The following is a 24,710-nucleotide window of genomic DNA, read 5'->3' as shown; positions in this document are numbered from 1 at the left end:
AACGGAAGAAAAAAGCTAAGAAATTGAAGAATAATAGAGGGAAAATGGAAAGACGGAAACACCGTATTTTAGTAAAGGAAATAAAATTGAAATAAATTACAGTATTTGGAAGTCGACATTAGCCAACTAACAACAAATTATTATAGAAGGAAGCCATTTTAAATGAATTCGTATTACGTGTAAGTCACTTTATTTAATACTAGCAGATGAGCTCGGCATCGCTCGGGCGAAAAGTAACGATAGCAAAGATTAAATATTAGATTATAACCGATCTTACCCGTTTTCACCGAGTGCAAGAATTAGGTCCCTCTCTTCCGAGACTAATTAGAGAATTTTTAGATATCTGCTTACCACATAGGGATAACGATAAATAAGACTCACTGCATGCAACCACTAACCGGTACGTAGTACCACTAACTGTAATAATAATAAATAATAAACGTTTTCGTAACTCTTTCTGGGTTCTTCAAATTTAAGAAATTCGAAAAATAGGCTGAATTTTCCAGAATCATTCATAAATATAAAATCGAACATTAAGACAAAGAGTTCGAATAAAACGAACTTATAAGCATGCGCTCCCTGTGTCAACTTTATATACGATGGAAAACTAAATATCGTTGAGAATTTTTAGAAGGGTCTAAAAATATGTTCAATTTCCCACATAAATGCAAAAAAGACATCTAAAACAGTACAGTAGAAGCCGAGTTCTTCACGGAAAGCGTTAATTCTCCCCCGCGGGGAGGAATTTTGAAAAATCCTTTCTTAGTGTATGTTCTCATGACGTACCTTAACCGTGTACCAAATTTCAACTTTCAACTCCTAACCGTTTGGGCTCTGCGCTTACTGTTATTATCATTATCAACCCATCTCGATTATATAATATGTGTTATGTAAATTATTCGAATATTTTCGTGCGTTTTCTTAAGGGAATTTTGTTCCCTTAAGCATATATAGCATAAGAGAATACTTTATGGATAGAGTTTTCTCTTACAATAGATTTAAACATCTCCATAATAATTCCCACTTATTTCCCACTACGATTACCATCAGTCATGTTTGTTTAGTTAAGTTACGGCAATACGACACTTGTGCGATCTGCCTATGGGGAATGCCTTCAGGGAGATCTTTTAAAGGGTAAGTGGCCCCTATTCGGGCGTTACAGAAGTGGAGAAAACCCGGAAAACTGCACGTGGACGTCCTGGCCAGGAACGAACCCACGATCGAACTCCCAGTATTCGGAGAACAGAGCCACTTGGCAACGTCAGTCAAGAACAAAGCTATTGCGGTCTTGACCACAATCTTTGATTTCCTTAAATGTCATAATAAATAGGACCCACCAGCGGCCAAGTGGTTTCGTTCCTGAACACTGGGAGTTCGGTCGTTGGTATGCAGCCTGGCCAGGAGGGCTGGCTACATGCAGTTTCCAGGGTTTCTCCGTGTCTGTAACGCCGGAATACTCTTAAAAAGACCTCCCGGAAGTCATTCCCCATAGGCAGATCGTCCAAGTGTTGCGTTGCCATAACTTCATAAAATAAAACAAACATAATAAATAGGTTCAATACATTCTGTGTAAGTTGAAGTTATCACCTGCTTCTTTCTAATGTCGTTTTTTTATATACAGTAAAACCTCGCTAAGACGAACTGCGTTAAATCGAAGCTGTCTACAGCTTCCTATCACACAGTATGAGGTTTTTTCCTTATAATACGGTCTCTTTAATTGGAAATTGTCGGTATTTTAACTCGAACGTATTTATCGTCCTTTACTCTTTGATAGCTTTATGATCTTCACATTCTCCTATATTCCGTGCGAATGCAGACGATTAAGATAAATAAACACCGTAGCACTATGACGACAATCTTTTTCTGATACAATAGGTTATCGGCGATGTCAAAAGGGACGCATTTTTAACACACTCTGTACAGGTCCTATACTGAGGTTGGAAATGGCATGATCGTAGAAGGTAAGGTTCTCTCATACAAAAGAAATGATTGTCTATTTCCTGTCTATTTTAAACATGTTTGTCTCTAATTGTACTTTTTTCCCCTGCATTTTCGTCTTAAATTCAATATATTCTCCAAATTCCCAAAATAATTTTCTTCCACAACCTATATATCCCAAATTACAGACAGAAATTCAACTCGCAGATCACTATTAAATTTTGATAGCATAAATTGAACTCGTAAAAACATCTGAAGTAGTAGGCTAAAGTCAGCCACTAGAAACAATTGACAAACTCCGTTAGGATATGTCGAAAATGTTTTATTTAATTACGTAATGCTGGTGTGTACAGTCGACCCCCCATAACACGGTAGATACGTTCCGATTTTTATGAAATTGATGTTTTAGGAGACCTTGCCAATCACAGCCCGACACGTGTGAGGTTTACGGACTACGGCTGTTTGAAAGGTTTTCTTCCATAAAATTAATCGATTCCTAGAGTAATTCGACTCAACATTTCCAAAACACGTATAATTTTTTGGGAATAATCCATATAAACTATGCTATAAACAAAAAACTAAGATTACTTACCGAGTGTGCACCGTTTGACGTCGCCATTGCTTAAGCTTGTTTTCGTCGCGGAGCAGCGCACCAAACGGCGGCCGCAATTTCTCATAAGTTGTTTTTCTGCGAAAACTTCGTTGAACTCTGGAGAAATCGTTAATATAAATAATTTTTATGGCCTTTGAATAAGAAATGTTTCTTTCACAAGAAATGCATAAAATTAGTGATGTATTAGACTTACGGTACCTAATTTACATACTGTAAATTTACATACAGACGATAGTAAACTCAACTTACTCGCCTAAACTCTCTGTAGTGTGGCAGCGGAAAGTATATATATAATTATAATGAAGTTACAATGAATTAAGTTTATATTAGTGATGTAACGAATATTCGGTTGCTATTCGGTATTCGGCCCATTTTTCACTATTCGGCTTAATACCGAATACCTAAAAGCAGGAGTAATAAATAACAAAAACACAGTAAATTAATCATGGTAAGCACCAGGCCCACAGTGGCCAAGCGGTTCCCTTCCCCGAACACTGGGAGTTTGCAGTTGTGTTCCGAATAAAGTTTCTGTCTATGGTTTATAAAGTTCTTATTCACGTTCTTTATTAAATCATCAATGGATTGAATGTTTTTAATCACGTGAATTACTTTAGCATCGTCTAAAATCTTTTCTTGCTTCTTTATATTGTATTGTTTCGTTTTAACGTTTTAATATTCAATTAGTCCTCATTTGGAGCATACAATTGAGGAAGGAACTCCTTTCTCAAGCAAAATTTTGGCATTCTATTTCTTCGTTCCTCTTCAATCTTTATGCTTTGTGCGGGTAATAAAAATTCATTCCCTTCATTGGAATTTCTGTTTTCCTTTCGTTGCTCAGATCGAACCGACAATTTTTCATGTTCCGCTTCGTTGGCTGGGTATAATTCGTCATGTCCGGTGAAGAATATTTTCTTTGATTCGATTCAAAAAAATATGCAGATGAGCAAAAAAATGTAATTATCCGTTTCCTTCGAATAAGTCGAATAAAATCGCATTGAAATAGCTTCTACAAACCAATCTCTCGACAATTACGAAAATCGTATTGTTGACATCTCAAATCTAGAAAATATTTTAATTCTTAAAGATAGAAATTTTCTGTATTAATGAGATTCTATTTACAAAAAGTGTACAAATTAATCTGTAGCGTGTCCGTCATTTTATTTCTCTCTTTTTTAACTCTTTCCACCCTGTGGACACTAAGTGGGCCTCTTTTTGCAAGCCCATTATGAGTATGGCAAGGCCCACAATGGAGCGACCGGATGGTGAAGGACGGAGCTTGACATATCCGGATGGACCACCCCCGAAAAATTTCTAGGGATTATTCGACCCGTCCTGATTCGATTCCGGGTCCCCAGTAGGCTGCCATCTTGACCGCTCGGCCATTAGGCCACGGACAGTCCAGAGGGTAAAGAGGGTCTGTGACAAAAGGCGTATTGGAGCCCTACAGCGAATTATTAGAGTAAATAAACAAAAATATTGTAGAGTAGTCCTTTTATTTCCTGGGGAATCTAGACAATTTGATCTCTGCTCCCCCGCATTTTTAGAAATGCAGAGGAAATTTACCTAGACTAGGAAACTCATTTTACAAAGAATCTCGATTGAAACAATTATAATTTTGATGATTTTTTACCGTATAACACGCATATGTTCTATAACTCCAGTCCCTCTGCTCTAAATCTGTACCTGGGTCATTCTGCCAGTGAACTGATACCAGAACAGATATTCATCTGCTATCTTGAAATTTGAATTAAACTTCATACTACAAATTGCATACTTCACAATAAAAGTAGGCTATATATATATAAGGAGAAAGAAATTATCGTATTTGTTAGTGTATAAGATGCACCCCATTCTCACAGTATTTTTTTTCAGGAAATATTGCATTTTAATGATTTTATTCCTACAATCTTTATATAAAACACACCACTACCCTCAAAATTAAGCTTTTTGACATTTTATAATAAAGTTTTTCTCCAAACTTGTGTAATAATTCTTGATGACATAAAATGTAACTTTAAAGAAATTTTCTAGAACATGAAAATAAGTGTTTCTAGGCAATCACTGTATGTTGTATTATTGTTGGAAAGACTGTAAACAGTAAAGCATGTCCAAAACAGAAACCTGCCTAAAGTGGAAAAAATATCAAGAACTTTGTGATTCTGGTTTACACAGGTTTTATCATAGTAGTAACAGTGTGGTTTGTTACCAAGTAAATGGAATGGTACACATGGTTTAAGATCATTTATTTCAATAGCTTTTGCAATAAAAATACATGTCTGTTGAAATGAGGTAGAATAATAAATATTTAATTCTCATTAGTTACTACATTATAAAAATTATTTATTAATTACATTTTGACAAAGAAAAATAAACAATGTTTTTCTTTTATATATATATATATATACCGTATATAATTTCTTTGAAACAAAACTGAATCAGATATAAAAGTCTTATTGTCCATTCTAAAAGATTTCTCCTAAATAATTTTAAAATGATTTAATAATAGATACTATACATTAGATTAGTGATGGCAATTGATTATTTAAAATTCGAAAATATTGATAATCATATTTAATTAAATAATCGCATTAACCAATATTTTTATAATGCAGATTAATCGCCAAGATTGAGTATGTTCCTTTGGAAATTGAGTTACAATTATGACATATCACATGTTTTGCGTACGAAGCATACAAATGCATCCTTAGTTGTATGCGCTATCCACAATTTTTTTTGCCAAAGGTTGCTGCCAATTAGAGATAAATGCCACATCACCACCATCACTACCACTAGCAGTTTCAGGCATTTTAGCCACATAACAAATTACTAATATAATAACAGTATACTTGTATTTTGTATTAATGTTTGATTATAAATTTGGGCTACTTTTGCACTATGTATTTTGATAATTAGAGCAGGATATTCTTAGACATCTAGTAATAACAATGCAGGAACATTTCACCTTGAAAGTGTAGGCTTTATCTCTAGCAAAAGCTTTGCAGTTAATTCAACATGAACAAATATATCTTAGTGGAAGCAATATTGAAGAGCATACATTCATATCTAATGATAGCAACACAACTCACCAAAATAGTCTGTGAATATTCACAAAGTTTCCAAGAATGGTGCTGGATCTTCATCTAATCATAAAGATTTGAATATGAGCTTCATAATTGTCTGCAGGTACCTCTATAGAAATGCTGATCCATACAAATATTGAATGAATGTAAAACAAATATCCAAATTTAACAACAGTTCCTGTAACATAGCTGACATTGGGCTGCAATTGAAAAAATTGTAAACCTATAAATTCCCACTGTTGTCCATCTCCATCCTTAATTTTGAGAACGGTGTTAAATAGATGAAAGTCAAGACCAGACAGAGAAAGCTTAGGGGCAGGAGGGCCTGATTAACTATATACGAACTTCTGCCACTAGTCACAGTATTTCAATTCAAAAATGTTTTCCCAAATGGAGTTAAATAGATGACTGGCATAACTTCACCATTAACAGGAATATATGATGTACAGGGCAAGGTACTACTAAAGTGCATTGTGACAATGTCTCAATAAATAATTGCTTATTACAAGTTCTGTTTCATGTGGATGTTTATTCTAAGGCTGAAAATATTATCAAGAAAACAAAGCTAACTGAAATTTGAGTTTATACAAAAATGACTATTTTTACACAGCATTGAAAAAAGTGACTGGAAAGATTGATTTAAAGTTTATTTATTCTTTACATGTAAATAAGATATATTACTCATAGTAATGTTCTAAATGTGTACAGTTCAATGTAGCTTTTTTTCAATAATTGTAATTTAAAAAACATATTTGATGGCAATTTCATTCTTTTTATTACTGGTTATGTTTATAAACACAAACCTGAATAGACTGAGTATTTTATTTATTATTGTAAGCTGCAAAAAACAAAACAAAAAAAAAACTACTACTTGGTCAATTTATGCATATACAATATGAATATTCATTGCATATTTGATTTTTATAACTACTGCAAGTTCAATATTGCCTTATTTTTTTTTAAGGAAATAAAACACAATGTTTTTTTTGGGGGTAGTTCTATAGAAGTGTTAATAGTTTGTATTTTCTGGGTCATTCTCCTAAATTAGTTGCTTACTATTAGCTTTGTTTACCAGTTTTTTTTTGTTTTTCAATATGAGGTTTTAGTAGTGCTTCTGCAACTTCACTTTTAAAGAATCCTTTCACAATATATAAGGTTAAGCAGGTTCTGTATGGTAAATAACAAATTATGCATGTGCGGGTATTTTCATTTTATTTTTGTGTTATGTTTAGGTCTATTGAATGATCAATTAGAATATAATCGATATTGAATTATACCAATTAATCAATGTGCTGATTATAAAATATAGAATTAGCAATTAATCAAAAAATTGCCATCACTACATTAGATAATTAGATATATTTAAATATCTTTTTAAATATATTGATTCAATATTTAACAAACAGTATCACGTATGTATGGTCTTTCTGCAGTGTGAATCCTTTTATGAATTTTCGTATTACAGTAGAGCGTCGATTATCTGAATCAATTGGGGATTAGGGTTGTTCGGAAGATCGATGTTTCGGATAACCAATTATGTACGAAAAAATATATTAATTTATCCCATCTTGACATTTTTCTCTGTTGCGTGTCGCTTCGCGTTGAATTTTTGTCGATGTTAAGCCTAACGAAGACTATTGTATCGTTAAAAATTAATTTTTATTTTGTACAAACAAAATAAATATATTGAAAAATATAAAAACAATAAAAAATTATACTTCAGAACTTAATTTAGTATCAAAAACGTAAAATATTTGAGTAGCCCAAGACATAGCCAAAGATTGCAGCGCCACAGCACTGGCGAAAATTTAAATTTGCCGACTGGAATTCTTTCGGATGATTGAATTTCGGATAATCGACGCTCTACTGTATTAATATAAATAAAACTTTTACCTAATGAATCACAGGTATAAGTTATAAGGTATAAGGTCTTAACCTTATACCTTATAACTCCAGTAAGAGTTCTTTAAGGATACTCATTTAATACTATTAATAAATCCTTTATGACATATATCATGTAAGAATGTTTTTTTTTCCTATATGTGTTTTCTGATGAATTTTCAAACTGCGATTTGAGATGCATTTCTTACCACATAAATCACAAACAAAAGGCATTTCTCCAGTGTGTGTTCTCTGATGTATCAACAACTTACTATTATTTATAAATCCTTTACCACAAAACGTGCATACATGAGGTCTATTTCCAGTATGAATTCTTAGATGAGTAGACAGATCACAGCTTCTTCTAAATGCTTTCCCACAAGAATCACATATAAATGGTTTCTCACCAGTATGTATCCTGTGATGTGTTTTAAGATCATTTCCTGTAGTACACACTTTTCCACATACATCACACACATATGGTGTATCACCAGAGTGAAGTCTTGCATGTGCTTTCAATTTACTGCTATTTATAAATGATTTATGACATAATTCACAAACATATGGTTTTTCTCCTGTATGAACCCTATCATGTGTTTGCAGATCACAGCTCCTCCTAAATCCTTTGCCACATGTTTTACACAGATATGGTTTCTCTCCTGTATGTATCCTGTGATGTGTTTTAAGATCATTTCCAGTAGTACAGACCTTTTCACATATATCACATACATGTTGTGCTTCACTACAGTGAAGATTTGCATGTGCTTTCAATTTAGTGCTATTTATAAATGATTTATGACATAATTCACAAACATATGGTTTTTCTCCTGTATGAACCCTGTCATGTGATTGCAAATCACAGCTCCTCCTAAATCCTTTACCACATGTTTTACACAAAAATGGTTTCTCTCCAGTATGAATTCTAACATGGGCTTTAAAATCACTATTTGCAATACACATTTTACCACAAAAATCACAAACATACGGACTAATACCTGTATGAATTCTCACATGTGATTTTAACTTGCTACTAGTTATGAATCCTTTCTTGCAAATATTGCAAAAGTATGGTTTTTCACCTGTATGTACAAGAATATGTGTTTGTAAATTACATTTCTTTTGAAATTCTTTTCTACAATAATCACAAACATAAGATATTTCAACAGCATTTAGGTCTGTATTAGTTTTTAAATTATTTTTTATTTCATACTCTGTATTAAATATATTACATGTTTCAGATTCCTTTTCTGTATGATTTTTTTCATGCAATTTTAATTGTCTTCTATTCATAAATTTTTTATTACATAAGTTGCAAGGAAATGTATTTTGTTTAATGTGCATTTTTCTCTGGTGAATCTTATATCCAGTATACTTTGTGAATTCTTTTCCACAGCATTTGTATATAATGCTAATTTCTTCTGTTTTAATAAATCCATCAAAGTTTTCTTCAGGACTATCTTGTTCGAAAATTATATTATCATTGCATTCTACAGCTGTTTCATTGTTTAAAGTGACCAAATCTTGACATGTTTCATCTGGATTTTCCAACTTTATTTCATTGACATTGCTACCTTCCATATTAGAATTTTTCTTTTCCATTTTTTTTTTCCAAAAATTATTTTAACATTTTAATTCACTTGTCTCTTTCATTTTAATCAATGTAAATCAGTAATTATGATCTGCTATTTGTAATTAATAGTCACTTTTTGTGTAATTTCCTTAATTTGATGTTATAAAATTGTAGACTATTCTTAAGAGCTGAAATATCATTTTCTTTCCTATGAAATATAAATATTAATCCAATTACTTGAAAGCAGATAATATATGGTTTAGAAAAACAAAAATCAATAAAATAAATTCTGATACATCAATAATAAAAATTTGCCTTTTATACTAATATTTATTTAATTGAATATGTATTTTTAAATAGTCATCTATTTTCTTCATGTTTCATTACAAAGCTTCAAATGATTTTCAAATACCATTAAGTAAAATACAGGGGTTGGACAAAAATATGGAAACACAAAAAAGAAACCTATTACTAAGCCCTAATACGGTGTAGGAAAACCGTTGTTATTCAAAACAGCTTGCAGTCTTCTCAAAATGAATAAATACAGGTCCTGTATGGTTTTTAAGGGAATCTTGTACCATTCCTCATGCAAAATAGTGGCAACTTCAGGTAACGATGATGGAGGTGGTTAATGATCACGCATCTGTCTCTCCAAAGTAGACCACAAAGGCTCAATAATATTGATGTCTGGTGACTGTGGTGGCCAGAGGAGATGTGACAAATCACCCTTGTGCTCACAAAACCAATCTTGGACAATGTGAGCTGTGTGAACAGGCGCCCTGTCGTCTTGGAACACAGCATCACCATTGGGAACAAACATTGTACCATGGGATGGACACAATCGCCCAAAATAATTAAATAATCTTTGGCAGTAATGTGAGAATACGGACGAGGGTCCAGGCCCTCTAATCGTCAGATCTGTTAGACCTGCTCACTTTGTCACTGGATGGCTTAATTTTGAACAGAACCCGAGTGGTAAGATTCTGTGTGGGTTAGCGCATAAGGAATGAATACTTGACTACGACCGTTATATAATATAACATCAACAATTTAATTACAGAAAAACAAAACAACTAGTACAAATAATATGACAACAAAACATCAAACATTAGTCTAACCTACGGCTAATCCTTATTATCGAGAATATAGAGGATGTGATGAGACAGGAAGTATCTCATCTCACTATTCTAGGTTCTAAATTAATCTAAACCGAGAGAGAGAGGTTTACAATGAATTATATTACCTCGTGTGGGTGGTAAGGCAGCATCTGGAGGAAACTATATGGCTGGCTGGTCCTATGGCATGTTCAGATTCTGTTAAACGGCCTATACATGGCACTTCTGTCTGGGGTGAACTGCCACGAGTATCTCAAAACCTGCCTTTTTATCCACCTTTTCTGCATCATCATGATTAGCAGAAATAATGTGTCAATAGACCAGATGGAGTGCAAAATTCTAAGATATGAGGCGTGGAGAACATCCTCATTTCTTGTTACAGATTGCGTGTCATAGCAGTTTTTACAGGATGTTGAAGTTTATAACCTTATTAGGTTATGTCCTATTAATTATTCCTAATTTTATCCTTTTTAAATATTTCTTTAACAATTAAAGTAAAATTATTTTTTTAAATAATATAAATTGATTTAAGACAATCCTCGGATTATCACACCACTTCCTTCCTTTCAAAAATCACACCGTCCTTAAAGATAGGTGAGATTTTTCTATTGAATATATTACTCTCTCTCTCCTTACAGTAAATATTATTACATTTGTTACACAAAATAAGATAAAATTGATATCACATAGTTATATTGCGTATAAAATAAAAAGAGGTATATATGATACAAATTATAATCAATTGGATTACATGTAAATAAAATACAACAATTAGATATATATATATAAGTGATAACTTAATCTAATAATACATTCTTTCAGCAGGAAGTTAATTTCACTACAATTTAACTTCAACAGGAACAGTTGTATCCCTCATTCGGAAGGAGGAAGTAGTCTCTAGTTCTTATCTTCTTTTACTCCAATAGCTTCCTATGAAGTTGATAATTTGTCAGACGTGGCTGGTCAGTTTACTAGCGAAAAGTCGTCCTCTAGGTGAGACGATGAGATGGAGTTGGATAGTCTTCAGCCTATAGGGTCTTCCTTCTTCTTTCATAATCCCTTCTTCTTGCATAAATACTTAGAAATGGTCGAATATTCAACCAACTTTCGATCTCACTATTCAGTTTATGGAGAGTTTATCTAAGACTGGAAAATAAACACTTAAAACCAATAAGTTCTTGGGAAACACTGAGGCGCACAAGTTGGAGGTATTTTAACGAGTTCTTGAGTTACAATCTTATATTCTTATGGATATTTAGTTTGACACTCTCTCTCTTTCTTTATTTTTTATTATATCTAACTTACCCTTAAACTAATTTATCTTATTTAATTATTAATTAATCTTATTATTATTATATTTTATTATTGTCTTAATTTCCTAATTTCTTCGCCCGAATTTTTGATTCGTAGCAAATCCCAAAGGAAAGAAGTTCATTTAACTTATCTCTATACCCTTACAGGTATAAGTATTATCTATGCTTGCTAATGATATTATTGCAAAACGCATATTTAAAAATTAGCTATCTCGATGCTATTGATACGGGATCATCTCTTTTTTTTTTTTTCGAAATACTCAACTTTCTCAAGGGCTCAGAATAGAGTCCCCTAGATCCGGGCAATACAGGATAACCGGCTGGTTTTAGAAACGTGGAGACTGGAATGCGACTTCGGCTTGCTATTTTTAATCCCGCGCAATTCTCCATTCTCACTCCCACAATGGATCGTCGAATTATCATCCTATAACCCAATCCTAAGATAACACTAAAAGTGAAGAACATCAAATGTATAAACTGCTGTAATATTTCTTTGACCCCAGGCCGATACTCATACTCGCTCTTAACCTCTTGGTCATCGTCCATTTTCTCTTTTTGCCGCTGACAAACTTGTAAGCTTGCCTCTGTAGCCTTATGGTTTACTGCTACTCTATGTTCGTCTGATCTATGGTGCCTGCTGTGAGAAGACACCCAAACACTTGGTAAAGTTTTTGTCTCTGATTCAACTTCTCCAGTTTCCTTGTTTTGTCTTAGGGGTTCAGGGGTGAGAGTAGTTCCTTGTCTATTTTTCCTATACGATGGTATAGGTACTGAACGAACTGTTCTAATCCAACTCTGCCTTTTCTCATCCTGATTCGGAAATGGCTGCTGGCTGTCTCGAAGGGTTGGTCGATTAATTAACGATGTTTCTTCGGAGGAGTTGGTCGATTTGTTCCTACTTCTATTCCTTTGACGACGTCTTCTTTTTCGGTTAAGTGGAAGGGGTGAACAAAAATGTATCTCGCGACCGTTTGCCAATATTAGTTTCCTATCGGAATTGTCTATTTTTATTCCTTCCCCCTCTAGGATATCTTTGCCTAGGATACCATCACACGGCGAGGTTACCACAGGGTCCACAATTCTCCCCATCCTTATAAATTTATAACCTCGTAATTTAAATAATGGGGACGCTATACCTTTAACTAAAATCTCTTCTCCTGGGGTATTTTCTAATTTTAATGGCATAGACTCATGCACTAAAGCCTTTGGCTTTAATTTGTCGGTAATCCTTTTTGATAAAAGAGTGCTTTTGGCCCTTTCATCCAACTTAACCTTGATAGGTATGTTTTCCAGGTAGATGAGGATAATGGGGGTTTTTGTAATTTTCCCTTTCGGTTTAGGACCGAACTGGTTATCTTGATCTTGCGTTTGATAAGGCAAACATGATTTCCGTTCACTTCTGTTATAAATACCTTTTACCCTCTCTTTATTTTTAATGGCAAAATGTGTTCCCTTCCAGAATTCATTATCTCTTTTTAATAGGCTTTCCTCTGTCTGGTTGGAGAAAAATTGATTATCTTGATCAGCTGACTTATCTGATCTCTTTTTCCGCAACTTATGTGTTCTGTGATCATATCCCTTTCTTTGGGACTTTACAGAAGGTTCAGGATATGGCCCATGCCATTGCCTAGCACCTTGCCATTGCCGTCTTCCACTGTGAGCATAATTCCTATTAAAGTTATTGAAGTCGGCTCTTAATTCCTTTACAGCAGTTATTAATTGTTCTATTTCTGGCCGTGATTTGTCTATGTACCTCTCCCTATCTTGGGAATCATGAAGGGTATCTTCCTCTTTTATTATCCTCAAGAACCCCTGAGGTCGGGATGTCAATAGTTCTATACTTTCTTCCCTAATGGCTACTTGTAGAGCCTGATCAAATGTCTCCGGATCTCTAGACATTACCCTCTGTCTAATCTTCACATCGATCCCGGATAAAAACTGCACTCTAAGCCTTTCATCTAATTCTTTCTCCTTGACCCTCTTTATAATTGCTATTTCTGTATCACTAGCTCCTTCATGTTCGATTTCTACTTCGGCAGCTAAGGACTGTAATCTGACAGCGTAAGCTTGTACATCCTCATCTCGTGCTTGCACACAGGCATAGAATTTTTGTAGCCTATAAGTATATGGAATTCGTTCAAAGCGCTCTATCATCACCTTTTTAAATGTTTCAAAATCTTCTACATCTTTAATTCTCCTATCTTTTCTAGCAAATTCCCGGGCAATACCAGTTAATTTTAACCTGGCCACAGCCAACATCTGGGCCTTGGTCCAGGCAGCTATTCTATTTACATCAGCTAACGCATCAAAGAATTCGGTAATACGAATTCCGCTAGTATCTCCAGAAAATACGGGAAGCAAGGGTATCATTCCCCCTAAACCTCCTAAAGTTAAAGGGTTTCCTGCCACAGGGGCTCCTCTAGAAGGTTCTCCCTCCATTTTCCCTCTTTAACCTTATACTTACTTATAAGTAACTTAAAATTAACCCTAAGGCCTAAGCTTAGATACTATAGCTAATAAGACTACGAATAAGACCTTTGTCCACGTTAGACAGGTTGTCCTTTAATAACAGGTTTGTCCGCTTTGACAGGTTCGTCTATTTTTTATGCACACCCCACTCCTGACACCAATATGTGAGAATACGGACGAGGGTCCAGGCCCTCTAATCGTCAGATCTGTTAGACCTGCTCACTTTGTCACTGGATGGCTTAATTTTGAACAGAACCCGAGTGGTAAGATTCTGTGTGGGTTAGCGCATAAGGAATGAATACTTGACTACGACCGTTATATAATATAACATCAACAATTTAATTACAGAAAAACAAAACAACTAGTACAAATAATATGACAACAAAACATCAAACATTAGTCTAACCTACGGCTAATCCTTATTATCGAGAATATAGAGGATGTGATGAGACAGGAAGTATCTCATCTCACTATTCTAGGTTCTAAATTAATCTAAACCGAGAGAGAGAGGTTTACAATGAATTATATTACCTCGTGTGGGTGGTAAGGCAGCATCTGGAGGAAACTATATGGCTGGCTGGTCCTATGGCATGTTCAGATTCTGTTAAACGGCCTATACATGGCACTTCTGTCTGGGGTGAACTGCCACGAGTATCTCAAAACCTGCCTTTTTATCCACCTTTTCTGCATCATCATGATTAGCAGAAATAATGTGTCAATAGACCAGATGGAGTGCAAAATTCTAAGATATGAGGCGTGGAGAACATCCTCATTTCTTGTTACAGATTGCGTGTCATAGCAGTTTTTACAGGATGTTGAAGTTTATAACCTTATTAGGTTATGTCCTATTAATTATTCCTAATTTTATCCTTTTTAAATATTTCTTTAACAATTAAAGTAAAATTATTTTTTTAAATAATATAAATTGATTTAAGACAATCCTCGGATTATCACACCACTTCCTTCCTTTCAAAAATCACACCGTCCTTAAAGATAGGTGAGATTTTTCTATTGAATATATTACTCTCTCTCTCCTTACAGTAAATATTATTACATTTGTTACACAAAATAAGATAAAATTGATATCACATAGTTATATTGCGTATAAAATAAAAAGAGGTATATATGATACAAATTATAATCAATTGGATTACATGTAAATAAAATACAACAATTAGATATATATATATAAGTGATAACTTAATCTAATAATACATTCTTTCAGCAGGAAGTTAATTTCACTACAATTTAACTTCAACAGGAACAGTTGTATCCCTCATTCGGAAGGAGGAAGTAGTCTCTAGTTCTTATCTTCTTTTACTCCAATAGCTTCCTATGAAGTTGATAATTTGTCAGACGTGGCTGGTCAGTTTACTAGCGAAAAGTCGTCCTCTAGGTGAGACGATGAGATGGAGTTGGATAGTCTTCAGCCTATAGGGTCTTCCTTCTTCTTTCATAATCCCTTCTTCTTGCATAAATACTTAGAAATGGTCGAATATTCAACCAACTTTCGATCTCACTATTCAGTTTATGGAGAGTTTATCTAAGACTGGAAAATAAACACTTAAAACCAATAAGTTCTTGGGAAACACTGAGGCGCACAAGTTGGAGGTATTTTAACGAGTTCTTGAGTTACAATCTTATATTCTTATGGATATTTAGTTTGACACTCTCTCTCTTTCTTTATTTTTTATTATATCTAACTTACCCTTAAACTAATTTATCTTATTTAATTATTAATTAATCTTATTATTATTATATTTTATTATTGTCTTAATTTCCTAATTTCTTCGCCCGAATTTTTGATTCGTAGCAAATCCCAAAGGAAAGAAGTTCATTTAACTTATCTCTATACCCTTACAGGTATAAGTATTATCTATGCTTGCTAATGATATTATTGCAAAACGCATATTTAAAAATTAGCTATCTCGATGCTATTGATACGGGATCATCTCTTTTTTTTTTTTTCGAAATACTCAACTTTCTCAAGGGCTCAGAATAGAGTCCCCTAGATCCGGGCAATACAGGATAACCGGCTGGTTTTAGAAACGTGGAGACTGGAATGCGACTTCGGCTTGCTATTTTTAATCCCGCGCAATTCTCCATTCTCACTCCCACAATGGATCGTCGAATTATCATCCTATAACCCAATCCTAAGATAACACTAAAAGTGAAGAACATCAAATGTATAAACTGCTGTAATATTTCTTTGACCCCAGGCCGATACTCATACTCGCTCTTAACCTCTTGGTCATCGTCCATTTTCTCTTTTTGCCGCTGACAAACTTGTAAGCTTGCCTCTGTAGCCTTATGGTTTACTGCTACTCTATGTTCGTCTGATCTATGGTGCCTGCTGTGAGAAGACACCCAAACACTTGGTAAAGTTTTTGTCTCTGATTCAACTTCTCCAGTTTCCTTGTTTTGTCTTAGGGGTTCAGGGGTGAGAGTAGTTCCTTGTCTATTTTTCCTATACGATGGTATAGGTACTGAACGAACTGTTCTAATCCAACTCTGCCTTTTCTCATCCTGATTCGGAAATGGCTGCTGGCTGTCTCGAAGGGTTGGTCGATTAATTAACGATGTTTCTTCGGAGGAGTTGGTCGATTTGTTCCTACTTCTATTCCTTTGACGACGTCTTCTTTTTCGGTTAAGTGGAAGGGGTGAACAAAAATGTATCTCGCGACCGTTTGCCAATATTAGTTTCCTATCGGAATTGTCTATTTTTATTCCTTCCCCCTCTAGGATATCTTTGCCTAGGATACCATCACACGGCGAGGTTACCACAGGGTCCACAATTCTCCCCATCCTTATAAATTTATAACCTCGTAATTTAAATAATGGGGACGCTATACCTTTAACTAAAATCTCTTCTCCTGGGGTATTTTCTAATTTTAATGGCATAGACTCATGCACTAAAGCCTTTGGCTTTAATTTGTCGGTAATCCTTTTTGATAAAAGAGTGCTTTTGGCCCTTTCATCCAACTTAACCTTGATAGGTATGTTTTCCAGGTAGATGAGGATAATGGGGGTTTTTGTAATTTTCCCTTTCGGTTTAGGACCGAACTGGTTATCTTGATCTTGCGTTTGATAAGGCAAACATGATTTCCGTTCACTTCTGTTATAAATACCTTTTACCCTCTCTTTATTTTTAATGGCAAAATGTGTTCCCTTCCAGAATTCATTATCTCTTTTTAATAGGCTTTCCTCTGTCTGGTTGGAGAAAAATTGATTATCTTGATCAGCTGACTTATCTGATCTCTTTTTCCGCAACTTATGTGTTCTGTGATCATATCCCTTTCTTTGGGACTTTACAGAAGGTTCAGGATATGGCCCATGCCATTGCCTAGCACCTTGCCATTGCCGTCTTCCACTGTGAGCATAATTCCTATTAAAGTTATTGAAGTCGGCTCTTAATTCCTTTACAGCAGTTATTAATTGTTCTATTTCTGGCCGTGATTTGTCTATGTACCTCTCCCTATCTTGGGAATCATGAAGGGTATCTTCCTCTTTTATTATCCTCAAGAACCCCTGAGGTCGGGATGTCAATAGTTCTATACTTTCTTCCCTAATGGCTACTTGTAGAGCCTGATCAAATGTCTCCGGATCTCTAGACATTACCCTCTGTCTAATCTTCACATCGATCCCGGATAAAAACTGCACTCTAAGCCTTTCATCTAATTCTTTCTCCTTGACCCTCTTTATAATTGCTATTTCTGTATCACTAGCTCCTTCATGTTCGATTTCTACTTCGGCAGCTAAGGACTGTAATCTGACAGCGTAAGCTTGTACATCCTCATCTCGTGCTTGCACACAGGCATAGAATTTTTGTAGCCTATAAGTATATGGAATTCGTTCAAAGCGCTCTATCATCACCTTTTTAAATGTTTCAAAATCTTCTACATCTTTAATTCTCCTATCTTTTCTAGCAAATTCCCGGGCAATACCAGTTAATTTTAACCTGGCCACAGCCAACATCTGGGCCTTGGTCCAGGCAGCTATTCTATTTACATCAGCTAACGCATCAAAGAATTCGGTAATACGAATTCCGCTAGTATCTCCAGAAAATACGGGAAGCAAGGGTATCATTCCCCCTAAACCTCCTAAAGTTAAAGGGTTTCCTGCCACAGGGGCTCCTCTAGAAGGTTCTCCCTCCATTTTCCCTCTTTAACCTTATACTTACTTATAAGTAACTTAAAATTAACCCTAAGGCCTAAGCTTAGATACTATAGCTAATAAGACTACGAATAAGACCTTTGTCCACGTTAGACAGGTTGTCCTTTAATAACAGGTTTGTCCGCTTTGACAGGTTCGTCTATTTTTTATGCACACCCCACTCCTGACACCAATATGTGAGAATACGGACGAGGGTCCAGGCCCTCTAATCGTCAGATCTGTTAGACCTGCTCACTTTGTCACTGGATGGCTTAATTTTGAACAGAACCCGAGTGGTAAGATTCTGTGTGGGTTAGCGCATAAGGAATGAATACTTGACTACGACCGTTATATAATATAACATCAACAATTTAATTACAGAAAAACAAAACAACTAGTACAAATAATATGACAACAAAACATCAAACATTAGTCTAACCTACGGCTAATCCTTATTATCGAGAATATAGAGGATGTGATGAGACAGGAAGTATCTCATCTCACTATTCTAGGTTCTAAATTAATCTAAACCGAGAGAGAGAGGTTTACAATGAATTATATTACCTCGTGTGGGTGGTAAGGCAGCATCTGGAGGAAACTATATGGCTGGCTGGTCCTATGGCATGTTCAGATTCTGTTAAACGGCCTATACATGGCACTTCTGTCTGGGGTGAACTGCCACGAGTATCTCAAAACCTGCCTTTTTATCCACCTTTTCTGCATCATCATGATTAGCAGAAATAATGTGTCAATAGACCAGATGGAGTGCAAAATTCTAAGATATGAGGCGTGGAGAACATCCTCATTTCTTGTTACAGATTGCGTGTCATAGCAGTTTTTACAGGATGTTGAAGTTTATAACCTTATTAGGTTATGTCCTATTAATTATTCCTAATTTTATCCTTTTTAAATATTTCTTTAACAATTAAAGTAAAATTATTTTTTTAAATAATATAAATTGATTTAAGACAATCCTCGGATTATCACAGTAATGTGACCTTGCAGAGTAATCATGGGCCTATGGAATACCACAATATGGCTCCCCAAATCATCACCGAATCCTTGCCATGTTTCACCCTTGGCAGCAAACAGTCTGCATCATAGGCTTGGGATGGCGTTCGCCAGATGTAAACTCAGCCACAGGTTGGAAACAGTGCAAAACAAGACTCATCCGACCAAATGACTCTTTTCCATTGCTCCATAGTCCAGGTTTTATGACCAGCACCACATTTTCCTCTTATGGGCATTTGCATCACTGATTAATGGTTTTGAAATTGTTGCTTGCCCTGAAATTCCCTGCTTATGGAGCTCCCTTTGAACTGTTTTGGTGCTGACAGGGTTTGTGAGCTCCATACTCAGTTCAGCAATGACTTTTGCAGATGTAGTCTTCTTATTTTTTGTCACAATCCTCTTCAATGATCGTCTGTCACGATCACTCAACACACACTTTTGTCCATGTTGTGATTTAGTGGATGATGTTTTTTCCCTATATAAATCTTCGATATGGTGCCTCTTGACACACCAAACACTTTGGCCACCTTGGTTATGGAAGCACTCACCATACGAGCACCAACAATTTGCCCACGTTCAAATTCATTTAGCTCTGACATTGTGTGTACTCCCACCTACACAGAACACAGTTCTAACAATGACTGACACGTGCAACATATTGAGGAGATTACATAGGTGTCATTAGTAGTCAAATACAACAGCACAACCTAGAGGCTTGGCTAGAATCAACATTTATGTTCAACTATGCATTTCTTGAGGGGTTTGCATATTTTTGTCCAACCCATGTATATCATAGGATAGATTATTAAAGTTTGTTATTGAATCTATTCACAAGAAAAAAATTAATTTGATGTGTAGTTTAAATTTAGATTATTAAAGAAAAAATATTATAAACAATATTTAATTACATTTATTTGAAAAAATGACACATTAGCATTAAAATCATTAATGAAATACAATATAATCCACTTGTAATTATATGGTACTTACTTATATTGATGACAATAACTGATTGACAACACTAAGTAAACTTCAATTAATGAAAAGTCTGGTTTTGTTGAATCTGTCAAGAAAAACATGTTAAAATAATTTAAAAATAAATAACATAAAGATTTGTTAATTATTATTAGTTAATGTGTAACTCATTTATATTGTTTGCCTGCCTTCTAGTAATAGCTAAAGTATTACTGAAGTAAGAAATACCACCAATTTAAACTAATAAACTGAAAGCAAACAACAATTAAAATAATTGATGTCTAAAGCCACATGTTAGATTGATGGTGTGACAAGACATATTAAAAATTATAACATTAAATGAAATGCAGACACAAACTTTATGATAATTATTTAAAAATACAGTAGAGTGCTGATTATCCAAGGCAAAGCTACAAGTGAACATACTACTTTTCTTACTGTAATTCATAAAACAAGTTGAAAACAGTAACATGTTTTTCAAAATGATTTCTGTTATACTTTACCATTTAATTTCAATGTGAAACAAATTCTACTAAAATGTAACGATAACAACATATTTTTATTCTTAAACCTATTGTACTTACATTAGCTATATGATGTAAAAATTATACTTTCTATATATGACTAGCTTACCCATCGCGCAGCAATGCGCGATGGGTAAGCTAGATTTTCCTTCTCAGAAGAAAGGAAATTCAAGCAAACTCGTTATGATAAAATTCAATTTATATTTTATCATTTTTATTGAAACTTATTATTATTACTCATTTTCATCGGGAAAACATTTCATAGTGTCGTTTCAATTCTATTTATTTATTGGGGTGTTTGTGGATACACGATATTTTTTGTTTTTCCGTCTGGTGCATACACGAATAAATCAAAAGGTTTTCCGACGTGTCAGCCGGCCATATACAGTTGTCCATGCGAGAAGCATGGATTCTCCAAATTTAGCCCATACACTTGCAGCAATTGTCAGAAGTGCGATATTCCCCATTTTTATACACATATTTTTTAATCCTTTATAATTTTAATTATTTAATTGCTCCTTCCTCTCTTCCTTGGCACGTTATGAAATTTCTGATAGTTGGATAATAAACCGTTTTATTGTAATTTGTCTTTTTAAATTATCTTGAGTCAATATTAAAATTTGGAAAAGGGGGATACCTAGATCGGTAAAATATGTGAATTTCTTCCTACAACTTCGGTTGTTGTTCGGGGTACAGTTAAGGTTTTAACGAAGTTTCAGCAAATACATAATTAGCAAAAAAAAAGTTGAAATAAAGTGATTAAACAAAAATTATTACAAATATCATAAATAACAGTTCACAAATGCATATATAGAGATATTTTTTGAAGGGGGAAATGGTCTTCACAATTTGAAATCGATCAAACACACACTGCTCGAATGCTCGTGTAAACGCGCGTNTTAAACAAAAATTATTACAAATATCATAAATAACAGTTCACAAATGCATATATAGAGATATTTTTTGAAGGGGGAAATGGTCTTCACAATTTGAAATCGATCAAACACACACTGCTCGAATGCTCGTGTAAACGCGCGTCATCTATCGTAGGATAAATGCCAGAAACCTTCGCAGGAGTGTATTAAAAAGCTTCCCAAAGCTTCGTGGCAATCGTACTATGCCAGAAACCTTCACAGGAGTATATTAAACAACTTCTCAAAATTTCACAGCAATCGGATAGACGGTGTGGTAATGCATGAAGGACACACACACACACATACATTCATTTTTATATATATATAGATTAATTCACTAAGGTGTAAAAAGAGACTTATAAATGATATACAGTGGGTGATTGGTTAACTAACAGTTTGGAATGCAAACAAAATGGACAATGTACACTTACGTGAAAGACTTTTATGTTTGAACAACAAACACATGTTCAGATAAAGAACACCTCAGAAAACAAACACAAAAAGTAACACTGCATTTAACATTTGTAAAACTATATTTTAATGATATCTACAAATAGTTTATGGAACGAGATTCACAGTTGTATACATAACCTTTTTTTCACTAGTTAATTTGTTCTCTGAATTTTTGTAGGGAGGAGATGTGTTTGTCAATGGCATGGCAGGCTATACTTGATGACAACATTTAATTTGCAATCATATTTAGAGGCAAATGCATGTGCAGAAGTTCTCTACATTCTAACTCAACCTTTTGTTCGATCTTTTTTAAACATCTTATGGAGAACGCAGGCGCATATCATATTCAAAATCCATACCATTCGATTTATATTCGAATGTCAACAGCCAGCAGGTTTTGATCTAAGAAAAGACCCAAAGAAGTGTCCAGAAGGGTAATGAAAATGTTCGTCACTTAAACATTATTCACACCGGTTAATTGGTTGCTGAGTCGTATGTTTCACTGTACTATATAAATCTTTTATATTTGTATATCTGAAATAGCCATGAGTATTTGTTTCATCTGGGTTTTGGCTCAGCTGAAGTTGCATCAGTCCATATTACATTGGATAATTGAAGTCCTACTGTGTAAACAATGTTAATATTCCAACAGTATCTATTGGGCTGCAATTTGAAAAAATTGTGGGCCTATAAATTCCCACTGTTGTCCATCTCTCCTTCCTTAATCTCAAGAATGGTGTTAGGTAGATGAAAGTCAAGACCATATACAGAAAGCTTAGGGACAGGAACTTTATATATGAATAACTTCCAAATTGCACTGGAAGTCATGTTATTTCAATTAAAACTATTTTTCCCTGAAAGGAGTTAGATAGATGACTGGAACTCTATTGCTAATAGGAAAAGTATGATGCACAGGGGCAAGACACTACAGTACTAATTTGAGGTCCTCTCTTTCTCACTGCAAACTACAATAATTCACCTAATATGAATTTTTAATACATATACATATACATATACAAATACATATACATAATGGGCTTAACCTTGATAAACAACAACGCCACCCTAAATCTCTTTTTATGTAACATTTTAAATCTATCCTATGTTAACATTTAGTTTAACATTTCTATATATTTCAATAATTAAATTTATATAATTCTCATCAACCGCTTTTCTTCCTGACCCAAAGAGTTCTTGGGAATCCTGAAAGCATTCCATATTTATAATGTTATGGATAGACATAACTACAATTTTTTGACCATCTTTTCTTACCTTTAATGAAAACTACCAAAAATATTTAAAAATGAAAACAAATTGTGAGGAAAAAATAACTATCTAATCAATTTAAAGTCTAAAATTATAAAAGTGACAGTTAATAGAATTATAAATATTATCATCATCTATATATATATATATATATAAAAACAAATGTATGTCTGTGTATCCTTCATGCATTACTATACCATTTATCCGATTGCCATGAAACTTTGGGAAGTTGTTTAATACACTTCCGTGAAGGTTTCTGGCATAGTACATTTATCCTACAATAGGCAGTGCGTGTGTATATGAGCATTTCATCGTGAGAATTTCAGTGTGGTTAGGAGTTGAAACTTGAAATTTGGTACATAGTTAGGGTACATCATGAGAACAAACACTAAGAAGGGATTTTTCAAAATTTTCCCCTTGAGGAAAGGCTTGAGCAATGGAAGTGTTAACAATGGAAGTGTTAAGAGAAAGCGACATGCAAGATTTACAAGTGCAGATGAGGTTTTTGCATTTATACAAGAAATCGAACATATTTTTAGACCCATCTAAAAATTTTCTAATTAGTCTGGGGGAACCTAATTCTTCCATTCAGTGAAAATGGGTAAGATTGGCTATAATGTAATAATCTTAATCTTTGCTATCATTACTTTTTGCCCAAGCAACGCCGGGCTTATCTGTTAGTTTATAAATAAATATTGTTCAAAACTGAATTAGATAGTATTTGTAAGTAGTCTTTTAAAAAGGACAAAAGAAATATCTGGGTTAAAAACAAGAAAATTTCATATATTAGAAGAATTTCTAATGTTTATGATTGACTATGGCTATGCTCAAACCAAACTTATGCTGCAAAGTGATTGCAATGCTCAAAATAGCAGAAATATTTTTTAATTAGTAAATTGATGGAAAGTGACAGGAAGGTGTGAATTTTAGTATTTAGAATATAGTTCCAGCTTTAGAATTAACAAATATTTATTACACCACTTTCATAGCATTAGAGCTATTGGTAGCTGAGGAACCAGTATATTGACTCTAAGGTGGGGCTGTACTTGTTTTTATTCTGTATATCCAATTAAAAAACATTCAAAAATTTTGGAACAGAAAATATTTTGTGTGTGGTGTTTTAATATTTTTCTAAATTTCCATTGTTTAAAAAACAAGGCTCAGAATAATTCATATTTTAAAATAAAAATTAAAAATCAAATGAAAAATTTTGAGTAATGATGCTAATAACTAAACTATAGTAGAGGACACTTTTAGGTAATTTGTGTATGTATAAAAATATATACAAATTAACTAAAAGTAACTTCTATTTGAAATGTAAATATAGGTATCTCTTGCTTAATGCGGGATTTGATTAACACAAAATTGATTGTGACAATACTTTTATATATGTAGAAAAAGTTTTAATTAACGTGGCTTTAACAGCTGTCTTTACT

General features: G+C 34.1%; 1 protein-coding gene across 1 annotated transcript in view; it reads right to left on the bottom strand.

The window, feature by feature from the left end:
* LOC111633298 (zinc finger protein 721-like) overlaps nt 1–24,710 on the bottom strand; it is a 38,175-nt gene that overhangs the window by 10,750 nt on the left and 2,715 nt on the right. Inside the window, exons 2-3 of the mRNA XM_023377836.1 lie at nt 20,133–20,205; nt 7,657–9,290 (exon numbers count right to left, since the gene is read on the bottom strand). Coding sequence (XP_023233604.1) covers nt 7,657–9,111 — 1,455 coding nt within the window. The 5' untranslated portion in view covers nt 9,112–9,290; nt 20,133–20,205. The remainder of the gene's footprint in view (nt 1–7,656; nt 9,291–20,132; nt 20,206–24,710) is intronic.

The sequence above is a fragment of the Centruroides sculpturatus genome, unplaced genomic scaffold (genome assembly GCF_000671375.1).
Source record: "Centruroides sculpturatus isolate CEXI.00-Female unplaced genomic scaffold, Cexi_2.0 scaffold721, whole genome shotgun sequence".
Lineage (NCBI taxonomy): Eukaryota > Metazoa > Arthropoda > Arachnida > Scorpiones > Buthidae > Centruroides > Centruroides sculpturatus.
The sequence above is the reverse complement of the archived record's forward strand: the minus strand, read 5'-3'. Positions and strand labels throughout refer to the sequence as shown.